The 25,284-nt window shown below is 35.9% G+C and overlaps 2 protein-coding genes across 3 annotated transcripts in view; both read left to right on the forward strand.

Annotated features, from left to right (window-relative positions):
* Positions 1-1,834: 1,834 nt before the first annotated feature.
* On the forward strand, positions 1,835-12,695 carry sars1 (seryl-tRNA synthetase 1). The gene is made up of 11 exons (XM_084099072.1): positions 1,835-2,035; positions 3,698-3,768; positions 3,860-3,940; positions 6,134-6,292; positions 8,242-8,385; positions 8,631-8,786; positions 9,025-9,246; positions 9,477-9,606; positions 9,727-9,884; positions 9,989-10,118; positions 11,787-12,695. Exons 1-11 carry the CDS (start codon positions 1,900-1,902, stop codon positions 11,942-11,944), a joined length of 1,545 nt encoding a protein of 514 aa, XP_083955198.1. The 5' UTR covers positions 1,835-1,899; the 3' UTR covers positions 11,945-12,695.
* Positions 12,696-13,503: 808 nt separating this feature from the next.
* chchd6a (coiled-coil-helix-coiled-coil-helix domain containing 6a) overlaps positions 13,504-25,284 on the forward strand; it is a 68,029-nt gene continuing 56,248 nt past the window's right edge. For both annotated transcript variants that reach the window (XM_084099073.1, XM_084099074.1), the window contains exons 1-5: positions 13,504-13,585; positions 13,680-13,791; positions 14,624-14,702; positions 14,839-14,911; positions 17,305-17,449. In XM_084099073.1, the coding sequence (XP_083955199.1) occupies positions 13,708-13,791; positions 14,624-14,702; positions 14,839-14,911; positions 17,305-17,449 (381 nt within the window). In that variant the 5' untranslated portion in view covers positions 13,504-13,585; positions 13,680-13,707. The remainder of the gene's footprint in view (positions 13,586-13,679; positions 13,792-14,623; positions 14,703-14,838; positions 14,912-17,304; positions 17,450-25,284) is intronic.

Genomic DNA, 25,284 nt, shown 5'->3' on the forward strand with positions numbered 1-25,284 from the left:
AAAGATTAATTTTATTAATAAAAATGTACTGAAAGAATGAATGAGGTGTTTAAACACCGCTTCCCCTTTAAAAAAGGGGAGGAGACCGATAGAAACTCTGGGTTTACCGAAGAAAACCTGCTCCCGACCAGGTTAGGTTCACAGAGTAAGTTACCATGGTTTCATGCCATTACTTTCTCGGGTTTAACATACCTCCCATTCTGAAACAGAAAACTCAGAGTTTCCCTCATTTCAGAGTTAACATACTCAGAGTTTTCACTTAACAGGTCCCCGGTCCCGGACACTATTATTAAACAGCGTTGCGACAACCAATGGGAAGCGTTTCAGTTCGACAGAAACCTCTTTGTTACAAACCACAAATCACTCGATGATTTAACTAGTATTAAATCAGATGAAACAGCCTCAACATTCCCAACAAGACTGATGAGGAAAGCAGGAGAAACATTGTGGCATTAACGAAATTAGAACACTTTAAATCCCCTAATCACCCTTACAAACATTTATTTACCATGAATGTACTGTAGTAATTTACCATGGTTGGGCAGAAATGTGCAATATTTATATTGAATTACTGTGTAGTAATAAATAAACAGTAAAAAAATAAAAAAATTATAATAATTATATATATATATATATATATATATATATATATATATATAGTGATTTATATTGCATTAGATTTATTAGGTGGGTAGAGGAATATATAATTAATGTTTGTTATGAAATTATGTAAGTTTCTTTGTAAAGGTGTGGGTTTTTTTAACCTGTGTTTAGGCATTTTTTATACAGTGGGAGTGAGTAGCCTGTGGTTATCAAGTCTCACTGTCAGAATATTTTCATTTAAGCATAACAATTATAAATAAAAGAATTATTATTTCTCACCAACAGCTACGAGTTTGTATAATTAATTTATTTGTTCCAAGGAAAATAGTTTTACACAGCTGTAAATTATCAAGTTTTTATTTATTATGGTTTTATATATCTGCATACTGTTGGGTACCACATTTCCAAGTAAATACCATACTTTTTTAGGGTTACTTTAACATATTTATTGAAACTGTTATGTTTCAATAAATAAACTAAACCGACAAACCAACCCACCGGCCCACCTCAACTTTTCGTTTTGATAATCCGGCCCTCGAATGAAGCTAATTGAATAGCCCTGGTTTAAACTGATACATAAAGACAGTCTAAGATGGTTTGCTGGTCTTATCTGGTCTCCAGGCCTGGACCATCTTGGACTGGCTTAATGTGTTTTATACCTGAGAGAGGGAAATTCTGCATGAGAAATGGGAACTGGAAAATTACCAAAACATCACTGATAGCTACACAAATCACCCTGAACATTAGGCCTACTCCTCCATGTACTGACCATACGAATGTTACTTTTAAGCCATTTTTGTTACAATAACGGTTTCTTGTGAAGAATGCCACCAAAAACATTTCAAATGGGATGTAAATTACATCCCATTTGAAATGTTTTATAGACTTACCAATTCAAGCCTCTCGATGAAAAGTAGCGTGTAAAGTAAAGCAGCAGTAAAATGTTGCTGCTGGTAACCTGTAAACTTTAATAAATTTAGACCACCAAGAAGAAGAAGAAAAAATCCCAGTTGGGAATAAAATATCAATAATGACTTAGAAAGGTTATATCAAATTAATAAATGCAGACCGCCGAATCCACGAAGGTTGGCTCATGAATATGAATTTGCTTACGCGTGACTGCGTCGATTTAAAGTAATTAATATTAATTAGCTCAGTAGTATGATTCTGTACTTTGCCAGAGCAGAGTAATGAATATGCATAGCAGCTCTCTAGCGCCTCCTCTCCATATCTCTCGATACTTTCCATTTTCCTTTCCTTCATTCATCCGCACTGCACACCGCGTCCACAGGCATCATGGTGCTCGATTTAGACCTGTTTCGCACCGACAAAGGCGGCGATCCTGAAATCGTGCGGGAAACCCAGAGGAAACGGTTCAAGGATGTGTCTCTGGTGGATAAACTGGTCCAGGCGGATACAGAATGGAGGAAATGTGAGTATCGGCTAACGCTACAGCTAACGAAACACATGGCAGCCTGTGAATGAGAACAGACTGTGACACGTATAACATATCTGTTAATACACTTTAAGACTTTAAGATAGGAAACACACACTGACTGTGCTATAACACATAATAAAGTTAATAAAAAATGCGTGGCAACGTGCAGAAACTGCATTACCGGTGTACTGGAGTAGCATGTAGCATTGACGCTAATACTTAACCCGCCTGTCATAGTGTGATTAACATTGTTTACTTCAGTTAATAAAACGTGTTTCTGTTATTTAGCCTAATATACGTTTATATCAGGTGTTATTTGGGAATGGGAGGTATGAGTATGTATTGGTTAAACCTGTCGCAGCATCACCCGGCTGTATCTGATGCAATCTCAGTGTCAGAGGGAATTTAACAGAGGAGGAGCTGCTGGCTGTCAGTGCTGTTGTGTGCCAGACTGTTCTTTCATCATGTTCTTGCCTATGTTACTAAAGTGGAAATATTAGGAATGACAGTTTGAAAATGTAATTCCCTATTCATTTAAATCCATCCAAAAGTCTCACTATTAATATATTTAAGTTTGGTGTGGTCACCATATGAATCAGGACTAAGGACTTTAAAGGTTGCTTTAAAGTCTCCATGAAATAAAAACAGACAATTCTTATTTTCATTGCAGTATTTATTACAAATTATTTATCCGTGCACATTATTATTGTTTCAAAATTAATCTGCTCTCTCCTAATCTTTAATCAAAATAAATTCCCCTCCCACTTGCAGCGACATCTCTTCTCTTCTCCGATGATGCGTTTACTGGCGTGAGGGCGGGACAACCTGTCACTCACATGAGATCGACCAATAGCAAACCACAACCATCCAAGGATTCAATCAATTACCGATGAACAATATCAAGTACATAAAAAAAACAAAATCAACCCTACATTTTCTCTTGTCGAGAAGTGTATATACGTCACAGTAAGGAAGAAAATACTATCGAAACTTCAGTCTCATGCCGACTTAAAGTTCACCCAAAAATGGAAATTATCCTATAATTTACTCACCTTCAAGCCTATCTAGGTGTATATGACTTTCTTTTTTCAGCTGAACAGTGTCATATTAAATAATATCTGGGCTCTTCCCAACTTTGTAATGACATTGAATAGCGCCTGAGTTATTGAAGCTCCAAAAAATGCATCCATCCATCATACAAGTAATCCATACAACTCCAGTAGGGTAATAAATGCGTAAAATAACGTATGGATTAATTTTATGATGGATGGATGCGCTTTTTGGAGCTTCAATAACTCAATATTCAATGCCATTACAAAGCTGAGAAGAGCCAGGATGTTATTTAATAAAAAACTCTGATTGTGTTCAGCTGAAAGAAGAAAATCATATACACCTAGAATGGCTTGATGTTGAATTAATAATGGGAACTATTCCTTTAAACATACATAACATAGGAACAAGTAATGTATCAATTAATTGCTTCATTCTAGATAACACTTGTTAGTATGCTTTTGGATGATTTCCTTTACAGCAGGCAAGAACGTGTCCAAAATCAAAATAAAGAAATATTTTGACAAAATGAAAGGAATACTTTAGTGAATTTATAATTTGTGACATTATTTTATATTAGAAATATTTCTTTTTTTATGCCTCCAGGTCGCTTCACGGCGGATAACCTAAACAAGGCCAAGAATCTGTGCAGCAAAGCCATCGGTGAAAAGATGAAGGTACGTAAACCAGCTGTCATATTTTTGTTTTGATCTGTTATCATTGAGTAATAATAATATTCTGCTTGCTGGTCGTATGATGTTTTTGCAGAAGAAAGAGCCAGTTGGTGACGATGACACTCTTCCAGAAGAGGCTCAGAATCTGGAAGCCCTCGCTGGAGAAACATTATCAGTGAGTCAATCAATAATGTATAATTCACATAATTATTGTATAATAAGTGTATTATAAGTGTATATATAAGTGTATAATAATAACACTACCTTTCAAAAGTTTTAGATTTTTTTCATGTTTTCAAAAGCAGTTTCTTCTGCTCACCAAGGCTGCATTTATTTGATCCAAAATACAGCAAAAACTGTAATATTGTGAAATAAGTTTTTTACAATTTAAAATAACTGTTTTCTATTTGAATGATATGTTTTTGATGATATGATACATCATCATATTAGAATGATTTCTGAAGGATCATGTGACACTGAAGATTGGAGTTATGATGCTGAAAATTCAGCTTTGATCACAGGAATAAATTATATTTTAAAATATATTCAAATAGAATATATTTTAACTTTTAAAAAAAAGTTAAGTTTTTTTTGCTGTATTTTGGATCAAATAAATGCAGCCTTGGTGAGCAGAAGAGACTTAAAAAAAAAAAAAATCTTATCGATCTAAAACTTTTGAATGGTAGTGTATATATTTTATATAGTGTATATATTATATATTATACACTATGAGTCACAAGTTTTTAACGTTTTTGAAAGAATTCTCTTATTGGTTGAATTAAATTGGTTTGAACAAAATTACAATAAAAACAGTAATATTGTGAAATATTATTACAATATACATGTATTAATATATATTTTGTATACTATATGAATGTATTTTATTTAAATTGTAAATTATTCCTGTGTTGGCAACAGATTTTGCTGCCTATTATTTCTTGTAGATTTCTTTTGACTGAAGTGTTGACATATATTAGGGTTGGGTACCGAACTGAGTACTTTTAATGGCTTTACTACTTTTAATACCGAATTACTTCAGTACTACGAGTACCGATTCACATTAAAATAATCTGTGCCAAATTTCGGTACCTGAGAACGCATCTGGTCGCGAGAGTAAGACTATTTAAATACGAATCCTGCATGTTCTGCGTGTCTCTGTGTGAATGAATGACTCGCGGTTTCATTTACCACACACACTGAAGCACGCGTGGCGCTCGCTGTGTTTTTCAGCCTCTGCAGTCTCAATGGCAGACAAGGTAGCTCTGGTATAATGTCAACAACACTTCTACAAATTACTTTCTTTACAGTTATTGAGGTAAACATGCCTAAATTACCAAAAAAAAGGTACCGTTGGGTATCAGCACAGAATTTCAGGTACCGGTTAAAATGTGAACGGTACCCAGCCTAATATATATATATATATATATATATATATATATATATATATATATATATATATATATATATATATATATATATATATATACAGTGCTATGCATAAGTTTAGACACCCATGCTAAAGTTGACTAAAAAGAGGAATAAAAAATCATCTTTTGGAAATTGAACTTAATGCCTTAATTAAAATGGTTTTATTTCAGTTAGCCTAATAGCTGGTTTGATTTGCATTGAGAGATGATCTTATGGAAAGTACTCCATGCCAATCTCTAGGTATGGTGAAGGCTATGTGATGATGTGGGGCTATTTTAATTCCAAAGGCCAAGGGAACTTTATCAGGATGCATAGTATCCTGGATCCATGAAGTAACTGGCCTTTAAAAATAAAAATCTGCCTGCCTCTATGGGAATTTAACATAGGGGTGTCCAGACTTATGCACCCTGTATTTTAAGGAAGAACATTTATTTATTTACGATACATTATTCATTCACAAAGAAAATTGGTGTCCTTAAAGGTTGGATTTTTTCAATTTTTTTTAATTAAGGCATTAAGGTCAATTTCCAAAAGATGATTTTTTTATTCCTCTTTTTAGTCAACTTTAGCATGGGTGTCTAAACTTATGCATAGCACTGTATATATATGAAGAGTTCAGATGCAAAAGCCTCTAAGTGCCATCTGAAATTTTCTTCTACGATGATCATTACTATCAAGCTCGTATATTTAAGTTAAGTAATTTCACTTAAATGACAATTAATAGGTAATTTTCATTGCCATTTAAGTGAAATTACTGAACTTAAATATACGAGCTTGATAAAAATTATCATTCTAGAAGAAATTTTCAGATGGCACTTAGAGACTTTTGCATCTGAACTCTTCATATATATATATATATGTATATGTATATGTATATACCCATTAAACAATGATCCACAACCCATCTGTGAGCATTAATTCTGCATTCTGTCTCTGGCAGCCCCTCACGGTGACTCAGATTAAGAAGGTGCGGTTACTGGTGGATGAGGCTGTGCAGAAGACAGACAGTGATCGTCTAAAGCTGGAGGCGGAGCGCTTTGAGTTCCTGAGAGAGATCGGAAACCTCCTGCATCCCTCTGTGCCCATCAGCAACGATGAGGTGAGTTTCAGGGTGTTTTTATTTACACAATACCCTAGGCAGGCCCTGCAAACCAAATACATTGCCTGGCCAAAATATTTAAAAAAATAATCACACACTCTTAATATTTTGCTGGACTGCTTTTTGCTTTAATTACGACACACATTCGTCATGGCATCGTTTCTCTAAACTCATGCAATGTAAAAACATTTATTTCCATCCAAAGTTGCATTAATTTCTCGTCTAGATCTTGTTGCTTCGCAGCGTTATATCTTCTCCAGCACATTCAAAAGATTCTCAGTGGGTTTAAGGTCTGGACTCTAGTGGCCAATTCATGTGTGAATGTGTGTCTCATGCTCCCTGAACCACTCTTTCACAATTTGATCCCGATGAATCCTGGCATGGTCATCTTGGAATATGCCCATGCATATTCAAAAAATACATTGATGGAAAAAACTGGTCATTCAGTATGTTCATATAGTCAGCTGGCTATATTTTTATATATGGGCACATAACGTTTATTTTTGGCTATATGGGCACATAACGTTGCTGAACCTAGACCTGACCAACTGAAGCAATCCCGTATCATAACGCTGCCCCCGCTGGCTTGTACAGTAGGCACTAGGCGTGATGGGTGCATCTTCATCCACCTCTCTTCTTACCCTGATGTGCCCATCACTCTGGAACAGGGTACATCTGGACTTATCAGACCACATTACCCTTTTCCATTGCACAAGAGTCCAATCTTTATGCTCCCTAGCTAATTGAAGCCTTTTTCCCCAATTAGCCTCACTGATAAGTAGGCGTGTAACGATACACGTATTCGTATTGAACCGTTCGGTACGAGGCTTTCGGTTCGGTTTTCGGTACGCATTTTCAAACCGAACGGTTCGTTGGACCATTTTTCCTGCCGACCAAAATTTCGTTATTTCAAATGTAGGCGCGTTGCGCGTGGCAAGCTCGCTAATAATGTAAGAGACGCCGGCGCGACCACAACATTGCCCAACATCAAACATAATGCAAGCGGAACGAAACTGCTCGTTATTGTGTGGTTGAAGGACTGTTTATTTGGACCAGTGCAGCGCGAGCCGATTGTGATCATGCGACACTGTTACTACACAGCGCTAATAAGAGATCCTGTAAAGAAAGCATTTGAATTCGCCACAGAAGTAATAACATCGCTGCGAGATCTAGTGAGAAACATTCACATTTCTCCGTTAACGAATCAAACAGCGCTGACGTGGAAACCTGGAAGAAACATTGTGCCATGAATGAACTATCCAGTGTCCACAGATCAGCAACATTCACCATGGATTTACTGTAGTAACACTAACTGCAACCATGGAAGTTTGGCAGGAATAGTAGGCTATAATGCCTTCAAGTAACATTACGTTGGTTTTATTTTGACATTATGAATACAATTGCTGCCCTCAAATGTTAATCTGAACTAAAATAAACCTTTGTTTATAACTACTACAATATTACATTTCATTTTTTCCAAGGAGCTGTTTTGTTTATATGTTTTATTTTGTTTTTATAATTCTAGCTTTAGAATTGCTCAAAATAAAAAATGTCATACTTTATGATGTTAGTTTTAATAAAATAAATAAAATTAAATCAAGGAAATTTCTCTGGCATTTCTTTCTTTTTGCTGTATCAAAAACGTACCGAACCAAACCGTGACACAAGTGTATCGTATCGAACCGAACCGTGAGTTTTGTGAACCGTTACACCCCTACTGATAAGTGGTTTTCTTAAGGCTACACAGCTATTTACTCCTAGTCCCTAATAAATAACTTGTTGCTAGCTGAAGCAAATTTATCACTGCAGTAATTGGGCTCTTTCCTATTTGCTTGGTTAAATCCAGGTGGTGACTTTTTTTATTGGCCAGGCGTTGTATAATTTAGCATATGTTGTTGCTTAATTTATTCAACTGGAGACTAAGGCAAAACGCTGTTTCTCTTTCTCAGGATGCTGATAATAAGGTGGAACGCACCTGGGGTGACTGCACAGTGCAGAAGAAGTACTCTCACGTGGACCTGGTTGTCATGGTGGATGGATACGAAGGGGAAAAAGGAGCCATCGTGGCTGGAAGCAGAGGATACTTCCTAAAGGTTTGTTGCCCTTTAACCTAAAAATATTTTTTTGTGGGTTGTCAAACTGTGTAAGGAAGGGAACTGAAGGACAACGACATTGTTTTTGTGTAAACCACGTCTGAACATTTCAATACTGAGCATGTGGTAACCATTTTGCCTTGTTGCACAATATTTACCCCTGTTCTCATGTCAGTTCTTCAAAATAAACAAGCCAAAAAGCACTTGCCACCCATTTTTAAATGACATGTTTTATTTTATTTCAGGGGCCTTTAGTTTTCTTGGAGCAGGCTTTAATTAATTATGCACTGCGGATCCTGTACAGCAAGAACTACAACCTGCTGTACACACCCTTCTTCATGAGGAAAGAAGTCATGCAGGAGGTTGCTCAGCTCAGCCAGTTTGATGAGGAGCTCTATAAGGTTTGTCTTATATCTATTGTGTATATATATATATATATATATATATATATATATATATATATATATATATATATATATATATATATATATATATATATATATATATATATATATATATATATATATGAGTATATATACATTAGTTGCACAAAAGTTGACATCATGCTAGAACCACTTAATACAACTAACAAAACTTGATCTACAGAAACAAAGCATTTAATGTAATGTGTTTGTTTAGGTGATCGGGAAGGGGAGCGAGAAGTCTGACGACAGTTCAGTAGACGAAAAGTATTTGATTGCCACATCGGAGCAGCCAATAGCAGCTTTCCTGAGAGATGAATGGTTGAAGCCAGAGGATCTCCCCATCCGCTATGCCGGCTTCTCCACCTGCTTCAGACAGGAAGTGGGCTCTCACGGCAGAGACACGCGCGGGATCTTCAGGGTCCATCAGTTTGAGAAGGTCCGAGCAATTCTATCATGAAAATAATGTGTGAAGAGTGGAATATTGATTTTAGATGACTGTATTTCATAACAAGAAATAGACCTCTATCAAATTTTGCAGTAAGTAAAGATCTTGAAGAAATTTCTGGTATTATTTAGAAGTTTAATATTATTCCTGTTTAATATTAAAATTGTTCAAGTATGAAATCACAACCTCTCTGAATACAAACTCTTTCCATTGCTTTCCAGATCGAGCAGTTTGTGTACGCCTCTCCTCATGACGGCAAGTCCTGGGAGATGTTTGATGAGATGATTGGAACAGCTGAAGAATTTTATCAGTCGTTAGGAATCCCCTACCGCATCGTCAACATTGTGTCGGGTTAGTTCACATTGTCCAGTTTTTCCATTGAAAGCCCCAATGGAACTAATTAACCACCATTTGTTGGAAAATCTTGAAAGTTTTTATCAGCTTCAAATTAATTTTGTTTTTGTTTCACAGGTGCTTTGAACCACGCTGCTAGTAAAAAGCTGGATTTAGAGGCTTGGTTCCCAGGATCCCAGGCTTTTAGAGAGCTTGTGTCATGCTCAAACTGCACAGATTACCAGGCTCGCCGTTTGCGTATTCGCTACGGTCAGACTAAGAAAATGATGGACAAGGTACAGTTCTACTCCACTGTTCTGAAGAAGGATGCTGGGTTATCTGTTATTACCATTTGAGGTCGGTTTGATTGACCATTGTGATTGTGTCTGTTTTCTTAAAGGCTGAGTATGTGCACATGCTAAATGCCACCATGTGCGCGACCACTCGCGTTATGTGTGCTATCCTGGAGAACTTCCAGACAGAGGAAGGCATTATTGTTCCAGAACCTCTCAAGGCATTTATGCCTCCAGGTGAGCACCGCTGAGTATGGATCTGTTTACCTGGATAGATTATAGAAAAGTTTACCTCAATCTTATTCTACATGCATGAAAAAGACTTGTTTTGGGATGCCATAACCTAGTCGTTAAAGATTAGGGTGGAAATCACCCGTATAACCATCCTTCGGATGAGATGTTAAACCGAGGTCCTGACTCTCCGTGGTCATTAAAAATCCCAGGATGTCCTTCGAATAAGAGTAGGGGTGTAACCCTGTCATCCTGGCCAAATTTGCCCAGTGGCCTCTGTCCATCATGGCCTCCTAATCATCCCCATACTGATTGGCTTCATCACTGTCTCCTCTCCACCACTAAGCTGGTGTGTGTGCGTTCTGGCACAATATGGCTGCTAGGGATGGGCATTTCAAGCAAAAATATTCGAAGTTCACTGGGTATTATTATATTATTATTTGAAAATCGCACCCCTCCCCCAAAGGCACGCACACATGCATGTATAGGCTACACACGTGAAAAAAGGGGAGTGGTGTGACGCTTAAATATAACTTAAAAAACTTAAACATACGTTTCATATTTATGTTTAAATAATATAATGTTATTTGTAATATGAAATACTACCACTCCGCTCACATGCTCTGGTGTGAGACAATGTGTATCTTCTTCTGTTGTCTGAGAGTTGATTGACATCTTTTAGATGCGTTATTGGCATCGCCACCCTCTGGTTACATGAACGTGTCACCACCGCATCAGAACCGAAAACATGGGGATTTTTTTAAAGACAATAATCGCACAACCTATTCGTTATTCTATAATAAAATTAACTAATCGAATATTCGAAAATCGTGACTCATCCCTAGTGGCTGCCGTCGCATCATCCAGGTGGATGCTGCACATTGGTGGTGGTTGAGGAGATTTTGAGTACCCAGAAAAGCGCTATATAAATATAACTTTAGAACTGATAAAGTGATAAAGTAAACAAAAGAACTGATAAGAATGTAAATGTGTACCTTGAAATGCAATGTAAGTCGCTTTGGATAAAAGCGTCTGCCAAATGCATAAATGTAAATGTAACGAATTATTATTATTATAATTCTTCTTCTTATTATTATTAAATCGTATGGAATTTAACGATTCTGTTTCTGATACTGATTCCTCTGAATGATTCTTTTGGGAATCATACAACACTGTTGACACTGTATGTTTTTGATTCACTATAAAGAACCAATTCACTACAAGGAACAAAGTCATTTTTTGGGAATCGGATAATACTGGTTGCATTGTATGTTTTTGTTTCCCAAAAAAAGAACAGATTCACAAGTAGGGGTGCAATGGATCGTAGTTGAGCCGTGATCCGTACGGACCAGGACCCACTGTTCGGCACGCATGTTATTCACAGATTAATTGCCAAGTTTAACCATTATAGAGTGAAAGTATATAATTTGCACTTGTTTTATTCTTGACAATTTACACATTTAAGCGATTTTAAACCATTAAAGCGCTAGAAGAGGTGAAAGAGAACACTATTGCACGCTGTTATCTGTTTTTCAATCAAAAGAACCGGATATGTGAGCTATAAGTGGACCTTTTAGATAGGTGTTCAATGTGTGTAGGTTACGTTTCCTCTGATAAGAAGTAGTCATCAATTTTGTCTCCAATCAATCTCAATATTCTGGTTTCTTTACACAGATTTAACAGAAATGATCAAGTTTGTGAAGCCAGCCCCTATTGAACTGGAGGCAACCAAGAAGCAGAAGAAACAGCAGGAAGGAGGGAAGAAGAAGAAACAGGGCGGTGACGCTGATATAGAGAACAAAGTGGAGAACATGTCAGTCAATGACTCTTAAACATGCCTCCTTGCAATCTCAGCCAATCATAATGGTTCACAAGACCTCCATTTTCTGTACCCCATTCACAAACATTGTCCATTGAAGCTGTCACATGGTTTCGTCCCTGTCATGCCCCTGCCTCACTTTACTTTCTCTGGGACAGTCCTACTGTGGCGCTGTCTGTCTATCGGTGATGATGGTGTCATGTTTAATAATCTTAATTTAAATTATTCACAAATCATCTTCCTACAAAGGGGTCTTTGAAATCTTTAATTAAATGCATGATGTTGTGACCGACATTTAGCCATTAGACCGAAATGCCTTGATGGCACTGTAATTACCTGAGGCATTGTATTATAATTCTGCTGTTGAATTAAAGGGAACATGCATGGTCATTACAGTTAGAACTGGGATTATTCTGCATCAGTGCCACATTGAAGGTGGGAGTTTTAGGAAATTCTTAATGAAAATCGGTTCTGGATAACGGACACACCTCTTTCAATATCCTGTCTTACAATTCATATTTGCGCTATAAGTATATTCAAGGAAGTTATTGATTACTGTGCACTTACTGTTCGCATTGTCAAAAGTTAAAGTGAGCAGCGAGCAGCTTTCTATCATTTACGTCTGTCTTTTGCTTCATAGAAACATTTCTTCTTGTGATTTGTCTGTTAAACAGGGAATGTTATTATATGTACAGTACTTGCTTAAGATGCCTTGTGTGAGGAGTATGATGGCATTTGAGGATAAATCAATACCTGAAAGAAAACATTGTCTCTGAATTATGTTTCGTGTTATGCTTTTTCTGAGTGCATGAATATTATGTTAAGGGTGTTAAATGTAAGAGGCTATTATTATCTCATTGCACACTTTTATCTGAAGCAACATAAAATTTAGGAAAACTTTGAGCAATTTATTGTGCAGGAATCATCAGTTTAACTCCGAGTACAAGTAGCCAACTTTAATATTAGTCATCTTATGTGGGTGTGTTTAGAAAGCTTATTTCATATGCCAACATTTTTTGACTTTTAAGCAGTTTACATTGTAATAAAAATAATGCATTTTCACCTATATAGAGTTGTGAAGAAAGATAATGCATAGTTGCTATCAAATGTATAATTTAGCCAAACCCATTAGATCATGGAGTTCATTGGTTTTTTGCCAAAATTATAAGAATCAAATGAGAAAACACTTTATTTTGTATTAATCCAAATATTGTTTATGAAGGGTTTTGGGGAAATCTTACCCACTAAATGGTCACTGTGAACAGTTGGAGGTAATAAAAAATCAGTATACTAATTTAAAATTTTTTTTTAACCTCATGCAAGAAACCACTCCGTCCTGGACTTTTGGAAGTAATTTGATTCAACTGGAGCACAGTTTCAATCATTTAACTCAATGTTTAATGGATAACTGTAGGTTTCTTGTTTTCACAAATTATATTTTTTGTGAAGTACAATTGTGAAATAAGTACACTAAAGCATCAAACCCCTCTAATGGTTTTTAAGTAAATAAGGACTGAGTGAGTCTGATGGACTGCAACTCCCAGAAGCCCTTTCTCCAGTCGCCCTTATATCCTGAGATTCCATTGGCTCATTGCAATGTCATTCGCCAATAGTGTTTCAGAATACTGCCTTAACAATCTGCCACTTCCCAACGGTAAGATGTGAATCTGTCAAACATATCGGCGTATTTACTATATAATTTGTGTTTATTTCAGTTAAAGAATAAAATTGTTTATATTTTGTTAAAGATCCATTAACGAAGCTGTACATAAAGCGATGGGATCCGGAGAAAGCACGTCAAGGAGAGTTTCTTTCGGCCTAGATGAGGATGACAGGGTGAGGATTCTGCGTGGAGTGAAGGTAATCCAACATCACATATTTATTGCCTTAAAGTCATTCTGGTTATGTACGATTATGGTTGGTATTGCGGGACTTTGTACCGTGAATTTGCAACAAGGTTAACCGAACGTCCTTCAATGAACGGGATGAGTTTGGGAAAACAGGCCACAATGTTGTTTCGGATGTCTGTCATTTCACAAATAGATAGCCTAACGTTACATGAATATCTGCAGTCCGCATATGATTGTCAGCTCTGACTAATGACAACCGAGTGTGAAACCGAGAAACTGTTTCCTGATTTGGAAGTTGTGTTGGACTGATACATCACTGACCTAGTGTGTCCTCAGGTGTGCAGAAGTGTAAATGAAAGGGCAGGTGTATGTATGGTACTGTCTGGACGTTAAGCGCGGGTAATCTTTTAATTCTCTTACAATAGAGTTGACCACATATCTGCTTGCTCTGGAAAGTGTCATTCTTCCAAATGACTGAAATCTTTTGAGTTCGATCACTATATAGATCTTTAATAGATCATGTATGATATAAATGAGTGGTTGCATGATTAGGCAAGTTGGCGAAAACAAGTGTGTGTTATGTGCGAGTTCATTCAATGTCACTAGAAAAATACTGAGAGTTATTATTCTTTATTAATGTTTGTGTGTGCAAATCTGCAAGGATACCCAAGAACGAATTTAGCTTTATAAGTGACAAATTACAAAAAGTAGATCTATGTTTTGTCAATCTATAGATAAAGAAACAGAACGATAATAGCCTAAATTATGAGTTATCAGTGACACCATTGCTTCATTTAACTTGTGTACGTTCATCAGTTATTTTTATACATTTATGTTCTTAGCTGTCTGAAGACGTCCTACAGCGCATGAGGAATGTCAGTGCTGATCCAAGACCACCTGCCAACAATAAAGAAAACCTAGGTATGACATTATATTTTCCATGTTCATAAATTTTTGCAGTTTATATGCCTGTGTGCTTACAAGAAGCAATAAGTGAGATATTAAATTTGTAATGCATGTTAGCGATAATTATTTTAGTTTTTCTTTAACTTTGCAGGTGCTGACCCACAACCTCCAAAAACACAGACCAAGACGACTTTTCCTGATACTAAAGAGGAGCTCAGGAAGAGGTAATCTAAAATTGGGGTTTTTCAAATTGTGGTCCAGGGACCCCCAAGAGAGTGCTAGGGTGTCCTTATAATAAATAAAAAAAATACCTTTCATTGTATAATTTTGTGAGTAGAAAAAAAAAAAAAGTTTAATGTGTTATTAACTAAAAACAAAAACCATAGGCCTGGTTTCACAAACAGGGCTTAGAATAAGCCAGGATTAGGCCTTAGTTAAATTTGAAAGCTGTTTAATTTAGAAAATGAAGTAGCTGTTATAAATGTGCCTTAAATCACCATTACTGGTGTGCATCTGGAGACAAAACAATGGCAGTGACATATTTTAAGATATGTCAGTGCAAGTTGCTTTCAGTTAAAACAGCTCAAACATGCATTTTAGTCTGAGACTAGGTTTGAGCCTTGCCTGTGAAATCGGGCACTAATCTGTTAAAACTTGACTAAACTAAATATTTTCCAAATAACATTTTAAGATTGGTATAATGTATCAATTTAAATGAGTCTGTTTTTACATACATTTACAATATATTGCTGGCTTTTAAATTTTATGAAGATCATATTTGGTTGTCTGTCTGTGGCATGAAAAAGTTTGGCATCAATCAAGTTTTTAATGTTGTTTATATGCCTATGTGGTTTTAATAAGCTTTAAGACAACACACCATGTGCAAATTCATCAGTCAACACCATTGCTGAGTATTTTCTCCTTAAAACTGCAGTGAACCAAAGACAGTTTAAAAAACATGGTTTGAAATCGCTGTTTCTGACGTCTCAAACTACCTTGTAACCAATCATGTCAACGAGTGGATCTCTGAGCTAGTGTGAGTGAGTGGGGGCGGGGCTAATTAGCATATTCATAGAACCGCGTATACTAATCTGGGGTAACATTCAGTTGCTGCTGTGTTCACACTGCACGATGGGTCGGCGACAGGGTGATTCACACTGCATGACTTTACAAAAGAAAGAATCGCAGACAACTTCTGTCTGGTCCGCAAACTACGTTTCACAACCAAACGCACGCGAGAAGTGATAAGGAAATAACGCAAGATCACATGTGCGTGAGACCGGAGTTCTTGCGTGAGACTGAAATTGTTATTAAAAATTATAGCCCGCAAGAAGCTTGCGATCCAAATTGTCTGTGTGCTGATTTGCAGCAAAAAGGAGAAAAAGAAAAACAGATAATGCAAGAGGAAATGGTTGGGGAGACACGGGGAGCAAGGATTGTGTGTTCTGCAAAGAGAGTTGGGGGTAAATAAATAATTTTGCAATGTGCTGCTGTTCAAGCAAATGTTTATGCTTTGTTTCTGTTTGATATAATTGTAAATATACCTAATAAAATACTGATATTCTGGTCTATAACTCCTCCCTGAACATCCCGCTGCCCTGTATCTTGCTTTCTCATTGGCTGTCGGTCATCGCCGATGTAGTTTTCAGTCAGAACACATTCACACAGCAGGATTTTGAATCGCCGACAGGTCCAGATATTTAGCATGCCAAATATCTCACGGGCGTCGGCGACTCATCTGCGATTCTCTCAGATCGCGTCTTTGATCGTTCACACTGCGTGATTGTCACTCGCGTGAACGAGAACTGATTTGCCCATGATTTCAGGCATTTGTCGCCGATCTCACTAAACCTGTCGGCAAGCGAAAAATCGGGCCTAAAATGAACTCGGCATAAATGAGACAAGGGTGTAGAGTTACATTCAAGATATTTTAGGATTTATATTTATATTTAAGGAAAAAACGCTTAAGTATGTCATTTTGGGGATCAAAGATGATTTTTAACGGATATAATTGACTACAGGGGGACTTTAAAACCCTGCTCTAGTCTATTTTTTTTGGCATTGCACACCAAGACCAAGAAAAAATGTTTATATATAAACAGTATATATCATCTTCTCAGAACAGTGTCACTTTGAGGTTGCCCAGGTCATTTTATACAGCAATATTATTGCTAAACACAGATCCAGATGACACATCTTTAATTTTAGCTCTAAAGAGCCTTTCTGAACTGTTCCTGAAATACTTGATGCAAATCTGCATGTGTGAAGCTGACATTTTAAAACACTCAACTTGCATTTTAAGAAATGTATCATTTATTTATAAATGTATTCATTTGTTATTTATTATGCTTCTAATCTGACAATATACATGTATTGACTTTAAATGTCTAAAGAATTGCTCATAAATATGAGTACTAAAAATACTGTAGTTCCCATAAAGGATAAGACTGTACATTTGAAGGGGACTAATTTTTTCCTGGATTCTCTCCAAGTGTGAATCATAGCACAAGTACAAAGGACAAAATGCTGTAACTCATTGGTAGGTTTAAGAACTGCAGTGAGTGAATCATGGCTTGGCAACAGGCATGTAAATAAAGCTGTGTGTGTGCTTGCACAGGTATGAGCAGCAGCAGGCCATTATACAAGAGGAGTTGGCTCGGATCGCACGCAAAGAGAGAGAGGCAGCGCGGCAGGACATCACTCGAGCGGTGCAGAGAGAGCGAGTACAGACACGGCAGGAGTCTGAGAAAGCCAAACAGCTGGTGAGCAGCTTCTACAAAACACTTCAGCACAGCACAATACTTCAGGACAGAAGTATAACGACACATGCAAACACACCCCGAGACAGGCAATGTAAATACTGTACAGAATGCTGGATTTTTCTTTCAGTCATCGTGCAATGTAGTGAAAGCAGTTGAGTTTCAGGGCAGTTCGGTAGCAAACATATTATCGTAAAATTGTCTTGTGTATCATTTTTCTGTGGTTTTTAGACATGGCATCATGGTGATATCTTTTTTTTACATGTACCATGGTAATGCCATGTTTTTATAAATAATAATGCTTTTTAATATTAGTAGTGTTACTGATCAACTATTGCTAGTACTACTGTTCAAAAGTTTGGAATCAGTAAAAAAATTTTTTTTTAATGAAATTAATACTTTTATTCAGCAAGGATGCATTATATTGATCAAAAGTGAACAGAAAATACATTTATAATGTTATGAAAGATTCTTTTCTTTTAAAACAAAAATCCTGAAAAAAGTACAGATTTTTGTTTCTACAAAAATATTAAGCAGCACAACTGTTTTCAACATTGATAATAATAATAAAAAGATTTCTTGAGCAGTAAATCAGCACACAGACTGTAGTAATGATGAAAATTCTGCTTTGACAACATATAAATTACATTTTTAAATATATTATACAGAACAGTTATTTAAAATTGTAATAATATTTCACAATATTTCTTTTTTTACTGTATTTTTATCAAATAAATGCAGCCTTTGGTGAGCATATGAGACTTTAAAAAAGATTAAAAATCGCAAACTTTTGACCTGTATAGTTGATTCTAAGACTGGGTGATATATAGAATATTCAGTGTTTTTCAGAATGAAGCAATATCATGCATATGCATTGATTTCAATATACCTTTTATCTATTCATTAAGATTTCTAAAGACTGTAATCAGTTTAGTTTCACAATCCTTCCTTGACTGGATGTTTTAACAGCTCATTTAAACTAAATAGCAACAGCTTTAGATTTTGTATGTTTGATTAGTTGAATCAGTTAGTTGAAAATGGTTTGTTTGAATGAATCATATCAAAACTCTGATGTAACAATTTGTCGTTACTCAAGTATTGTGGTATAATATCCTCTTCTTTTTTCTTTTCTTTTTTTTTGCATTCAATAACACTCATTTTAAAACACTCTAAATTCTGATTGGATAACCCTCATGTAACCAAATGAATGCCTAAAAAAGAGTATCTGAGATGCACATTCTGTTTTAGTTTGCCAAGTTGCTTTTATAAATGGTGGCAAAAGCAATTTTATTTTAATAAAATATATCTATATTAATAAATATAATAAAACTATGAATATATTAATGTAACTGTTTAATTGCTGTTGCAGCTGTTTTATAAATGCCAAAAGCAACTTAACTATTGATTTTTACAATCACTGTAATTTTTTTTGGCTGATTCTTAGCTTTATCAAACATTTATCTGCGTTCAAATTGCCAAACTAGTTCACAGTTCTACAGTAAATATAGTTTAAAAAAAGGGGAAAATTAATTACTTGTATTCTTATCTCACTTAATTTAAGTTTGAAAGTTTTTCTTTTAAAAAAAAGTCCCGCAGGCGAGGAATACTCAACCTGGTCAAGTCCTGGTCTGAGAAACACGCCGCTGCTCTCTTGACACGGGTGAAATTGGCTTCTTTGAATTCCGCTCAGTTTTTTTTCCTTTGTCCCGTTTCCACTTATTCTCATCCACTTATTCAGGTCCTTTAGGGATTGTGTCCCTCCTTCTTAGGCCCCTGGAGGGGCCACCTTATCAAGTCTATAAGAGTTACGCATCGCACGTGTCGTGTTCTTGCAGACATTGGACTTAAAAACTGTGTGTGATGTTATACACGTCAGCCCATACCCGAGGATCCTGTGGTACGTGTCTTGTTGGTCTGTCTTATCTGAGCTCTGACATGTTCTGGACACTTAATAGAAAAGCTTCCCCTGGGCTCAAGCTTTGAAGAGTAGATGACGTGTGTGTGTGTGGATGTAGGTTGTGAAGGTAATTATAGCTCAATCCTCCTATTCATCCCTGAACATCTCTCTCTCTCTCTGAACCTCAGTGTCTTATTAGCAGATGTGTGAACATGCCCAGATGTCACCACAACCCTCAGCTGAGATTCTGATGTTTGTGTGGAGTTCAGTATGGATCTGTTCTTTTTTAAACCTGTGGTTCTAAACGGGTTTTGCTTCACGACACTGCTATTTGTTTTATTATCATCTACAGTGCTGGTCAGAATTATTTGCCCCCTTGGTAAATATGAACAAAGATGGCTGTAAACAATAAATCTGCAGTTTATCCTTTTGATACTTGATGCTAACAAAAAACTAAAATCTAACCTTTTATTGAAGTAAAAGAATTGAAAGTGGGGGGAAAATCATATTATGAAATAAATGTTTTTCTCCAAAACACATTGGGAACAATTATTTGCCCCCTTTTATTAAATACTTTTTGCAACCTTATTTTTCCAAGATAACAGCTCTGAGTCTTCTCCTATAATGCCTGATGAGTTTGGAGAACACCTGATGAGAGATCAGAGAGCATTCCTCCATACAGAATCTCTCCAGATCCTTCAGATTCCCAGATCCATGTTGGCGCTTCTTCTCTTCAGTTCAGCTCGCTCATTTTCTATAGGGTTCAGATCTGGGACTGGGATGGCCATTGCAGATGCTTGGTTTTGTGCTCAGTGACCCATTTTTGTTTTGATTTTGATGTTTGTTTTTGGATCACTGTCCTGTTGGAAGATCCAAACATGGCCCATTATAAGATTTCTAGCAGAGGTTGTCAGGTTTTGATTTTTTTTATCTGTTAGTATTTGATGGAATCCATGATGCCATGTATCTGAACAAGATGTCCAGGACCTCTGGCAGAAAATTAGGCCCACAGCATTAAAGATACAGCAGAATATTTCATTTTACACATGGGGTACTTTTTTTTTTTATCCCTGTGTGCACCATATTAAGTGTTTGCTGGCAAAAAGCTCTTTTTTTTTTTTTGGGTTGCAAAAAGTATTTAATAAAAGGGGGCAAATAATTGTTCCCAACGTGTTTTGGAGAAAAAACATTTATTTCATAATGTGACCCCCCCCCCCCCCCCCCCCACACACACACACACTTTCAATTCTTTTACTTCAATGAAAGGTTAGATTTTTGCGAATTAAAAAAAAAAAATTTATATATATATATATATTTAAAAATATATAATATATATAAAATATCTAAAAAAATATATATATTAATAAATATAAGGATTAACAATGCAGATTTATTTTTTTACAGCCATCTTTGATCACATTTACCAAGGGGGCAAATAATTCTGACCAGCACTGTATGTAATAGTATAGGTAATATTTTGAATTAGATTTTATTGTTATATTTTCTTTACAATTTTAAGTTTAAGTAATTTTTTATGTGCTTTTACCATTTTAAATTTTGTACATTGTTTAGCTTTAATTTGTTTTAGTTTGACAAATTTTCAAGTTTAACTTGTTACAGTTAGCTTAAGTTTAAAGTCCCCCTGTAGTCAATATTTAATCCCTTAAATCTCATCTTGGATGTTTTTTCCTGTGAAAACTTAGAACGTCAGTGGAGAAAGGCATATAGGTCATCATAACATCATAATATACATATAAATATTTCATCTAATATTTATATTGTGTTTCAGCTTTATTTCAGTTATTTTTTTGTTTTGTTTTAGTTAACACTAACAATACTGATTAGACATGAAGAGCAAAATCTGAACAATTATCTAAAAGATTGATTAAATCAAAAGTACTTCATATGTCTTCAGAGGACTTGACACTAGCTCACATTAGCTTTGTTTAATGAACAGACCAACATGTAAGTTATCAGTTTAAAAATCTTGCTGGTAACCATTCACTCTCAATGTATATCTAGTGTTTCACAGGAGAAAAGGAAATCATACAAGAAAAGACACAAGGTTGAGAATTATTTTTAAAGTTAACTAGGCTTTAATATTACTCATTAGAACGTACAGTAACGCTCCATTCACATAAACAACAGCACTAGTGTGCTTTACCAGCCTAACGCATTGGACAAACTCTTGGCCAAATATTATATGACTATGTGACAGATGAGTAGAGTTTGACTGGATTTTATTTAACAAACATATTCAGGAACAAAAGATATTTCAGGTTTTCTCCTGCCATGTGAAAGCTGAAAAGCCTATTTATTTTGCTTTTCTACTAATGCACTATTTTACGGTTAGTGGCATTTTATTTCCATTTAGCACTGTTTCTTTTCTCTGCGGGTTTATAGCCCTAAAAGGACAAACCTGCGACCCATCAGTTGAGAACCAAGCCGCGTGCAGTGGCTCTGTGTGATGTGGATGTAATGGGAAGTCTTATCATTAATCAGAATGAAGCTCTGACATGGCGACTCCTCTCTGTTCTGCTGGTGCGTTTCAGAGCGCAACATCAAGGTCTGCGCCTCTAAATATTCATGATTATCAATAATGTCCTGATCGCTGGAGACCTCTCTTGTTAAACACGACATGAGTCATGATTAGATATCAGCTCAGCCATCAGAAGAGGAATTGATCCTTTTGTTTTCGGTTTCTTGTTAAAATATTGAAATGAAAGTGTTATCGTAATAAATATTAGAAGTGTGTGACAGCATAAATGCACATGATTTGGTGTCTATTGGAAAGTTGAATGGAGTGGCAGGAGTGATGGTCAGTTGTTGTAGGATATGATTGATCACCAGGCATTTCAATAGGATTTTTCATGAGAGTTACTGGTAAAGTTGCAGCTGTTGTTCTGGCTTATTGGAGCCTGTGTAGTGTACAAATTTGAAGCGGTTTAGTTAACAAAGAGTCACAGTGTAATAGTCCCAGGCAATGAATAGTTAAAAATGAGCACTATTTACACAGTGTAGACATTTACATTCGACATTGGCTTAAAAATGTAAGCACTGTATCGTATTCCTATAAACCTGTTCCCTATGGCTGGCTTGTTATGCTCTTGATGATAATAGCTTTGAGTTTAGATATGATAAAACTTGCTCTCACAAGATTTATATCGTAATATTCCAATGGAATCATTCACATTGATGATGATAAATTCAATGAGTGATTTTTTTTTTTTTTTTTTTTTTTAATCCTAATTTTGTTCATATTCACGTATTTCGCTTGAATAGTTGAATTTGTAATACGTTTTGCCTGTTCATGTTTTTTTGTTTTTTTTTTGTTGTTTTTCGTCTCACTGATATGAATACTTTTCCGTTTGTAATACATATTACCATTGGCTTACATTTTTCCGATTTTTTTTCCGTTTTTTTATTTTATTTTTGGATTTGCCTCATTGTTTTGCCTTTTCATTACTCTGATTCGTTTTGTTCTCGGTGTGAATGCCTTTGCGTATGTTTTGAGTGTTTTCGTTTAGCTGATTTCTTTTTGCTCTCAATGTGAATGTTTGAGTTTGTGATACGTTGAACTCTCTTAACAGATTATTTATTTATTTTTGCTCTGTGTGAATAACTTTAAGTTTGTTTAGGAGGGTTGGAACAACACATCGGCCTAATCAATTTTGCCGATTATGTTAATTAGTCGTTTTGAGTGGAATGCGTCTATTCGTCGCGCTGTGTGTCCGTCCCCAATGATTGGCGTAATTGTTAGATTATTCGATTAATCGGGGAAAAAAATCTAGATTAATCGATAAAAAAGAAAAAAAGAAACATTAGTTCCAGCCCTACTTTTGACTGACTTTACTTTTATATTTTTACGCTTTTCCCCCATTCATAGTGTGAATATCTTTGCGTCTGTGATGTTTTGATTTCGTTTTCACTTTGTAAAATAGACCTATAAGCTCCCACTTGTAGTGCTTTCGTCGCAGTTTTCCATTCACTATTTTTCTGCTTCACATAAATAATTGCTGTTCTCTTAAGACATTGTCTTACAGAAAGAGGGTGGCACAAATATATTAAAATGCAGTAAATTGTCACCTCCACCCCTGCACTCTCACTCAGACTACAGTAACACTCTTTCTGTGAAATGCACTATTCACTGTCTGTTCATCCCTTGCCTGACTATCTCCATCCATCTGCCAGGGTCTGTGCAGATGCCCTCTATGAGCTCTTGTACATGACAAGCCTTTACAAGATTAATCAAAAATAACGTGGAGAGAGAGTGGGGAGGATTGTGGGTAATTTCTCTGCTCTTAAACGCATTAATGCCTTTCCCTGGCCTGTTGGCGGGGAGAGGTGATAAGTTGCATTTGCATTTGGCACTCTCTTTCCACAGTTCCATTAAAAAGCTGGTCTCATTAACACCGCTTCACACTCGCCGCCGAGCTGCCCGCCTGCTCCTCTAGCTCAGTTGTTACTTATGCATGAGAGATGCTAAAATAATCGGAGTGCTTCTATGCCAGGCTTATCTCTTTGTGATAAGGACTCTGATCCTTTTCCAACCTCTCGTATCTGATTTTGCGTCAGATGTTTTTAAATCTGGTTTTTGAGTGTACCTGCGATGGTATGACATCACTGCACAAAGCTTCACACTTGCGTGTGAATGGGAGGCTGTGGGAGCTCACTTCCTGTTGCTCACTATAATCAGGCTGAGCAGTGATTTGATTCAGTCCATTTATGGAATGAGAATACCATATTCTATACATTTATACATTCTCCTGACCAGTATTTTGGTGTTACCCTAGTACTTTCTTGGCATCTTTACATTGTGGTTTCTTTTCTTTGAAGATAGTGCAGTGCATATAGTAAAATGGTGTAAATTCAGTTGTTAGACACTAGATGGCGGAATAACTCTTCAACACAATGCCTTTGTCTTCATTTCTGCCAAATTTCAATACAACGCCCAAGAGGTCTTCAACGCTAATTGCTATTGTATAATGTGTGTTTCAGGTACACCATTACAGCATTTACATTTGGAATAGCAGTCAATGTTTTTGTCTCCTAAAATGAGAAAACATTAAGCTGACAGGCATTGATTGATTTGGTGGAGATGAGACTATTAACATGAGTAGCTTCATCATGTATGTGTGTGTAGTGTAGTCATATTTATCTCTGAAATGAAAATGAACGGCATGAGAGCCACGATCTAGCAGTAAGTGCATATGTTCCAAACATGTGTATAGTGAAGTGACTGTGCATGTAGACCTCTGCCAGAAGCGCACTGTCTAAGAACCCATCTGTGAACTTTCTCCTCCAGCTCAGGCCAACGGGCTTTGTGTCCACAATTAGCTGGTTTGGTCTTCATTTCATTGAGCACCGTTTCACATTTTCGCCAATCTCTCACCAGTTTCTCACCAAAATGTATGTTCTGCTGCACGATTTTAGTTTTCCTTTGCATAATGTTTACATTAAATTTAAACTAAACAGTGTAACTTTTTCCGTCTACATTTTAGTGTTATGATGAGGAGGCTGTGATATCAGATTAGCAATGCTAGAACTGATTTGATTTTGTGTGTGAAACTGTAACTGTATTTGTGTGTGTGTGTATGCGTCCTCTATTTTATGTTTTTGACATTAATAGCATTATATATAGTATGTCGCAGCACATTTCAGATGATAAAAAAATGGGACTTCTAGTCCAGAAAATATGGTATTATATTGTAAATTATTATTTTGTAAATGAGATATATATGTATATGTATGTATATACATATACATATTTTTTTTTACTCTATATATATATATATATATATAATCATTTTTTTTTATTATTATTTTTTTTTTAACTACATAAATATATTTATTTATTTTCTACAGTGTATATATATATATATATATATATATATATATATATATATATATATCATATATCATATATCATTTACAAAAAAAT

The sequence above is a fragment of the Abramis brama genome (genome assembly GCF_963993115.1).
Source record: "Abramis brama genome assembly, chromosome: 22".
Lineage (NCBI taxonomy): Eukaryota > Metazoa > Chordata > Actinopteri > Cypriniformes > Leuciscidae > Abramis > Abramis brama.

Bases quoted from the DNA above. Each gene is read 5' to 3' on its own strand.
- sars1 (XM_084099072.1), top strand. From the start codon at position 1,900: ATGGTGCTCGATTTAGACCTGTTTCGCACCGACAAAGGCGGCGATCCT. The intron at 3,769-3,859 runs GTACGTAAACCA...ATGTTTTTGCAG, and splicing joins CCATCGGTGAAAAGATGAAG to AAGAAAGAGCCAGTTGGTGA. The intron at 8,386-8,630 runs GTTTGTTGCCCT...ATTTTATTTCAG, and splicing joins GCAGAGGATACTTCCTAAAG to GGGCCTTTAGTTTTCTTGGA.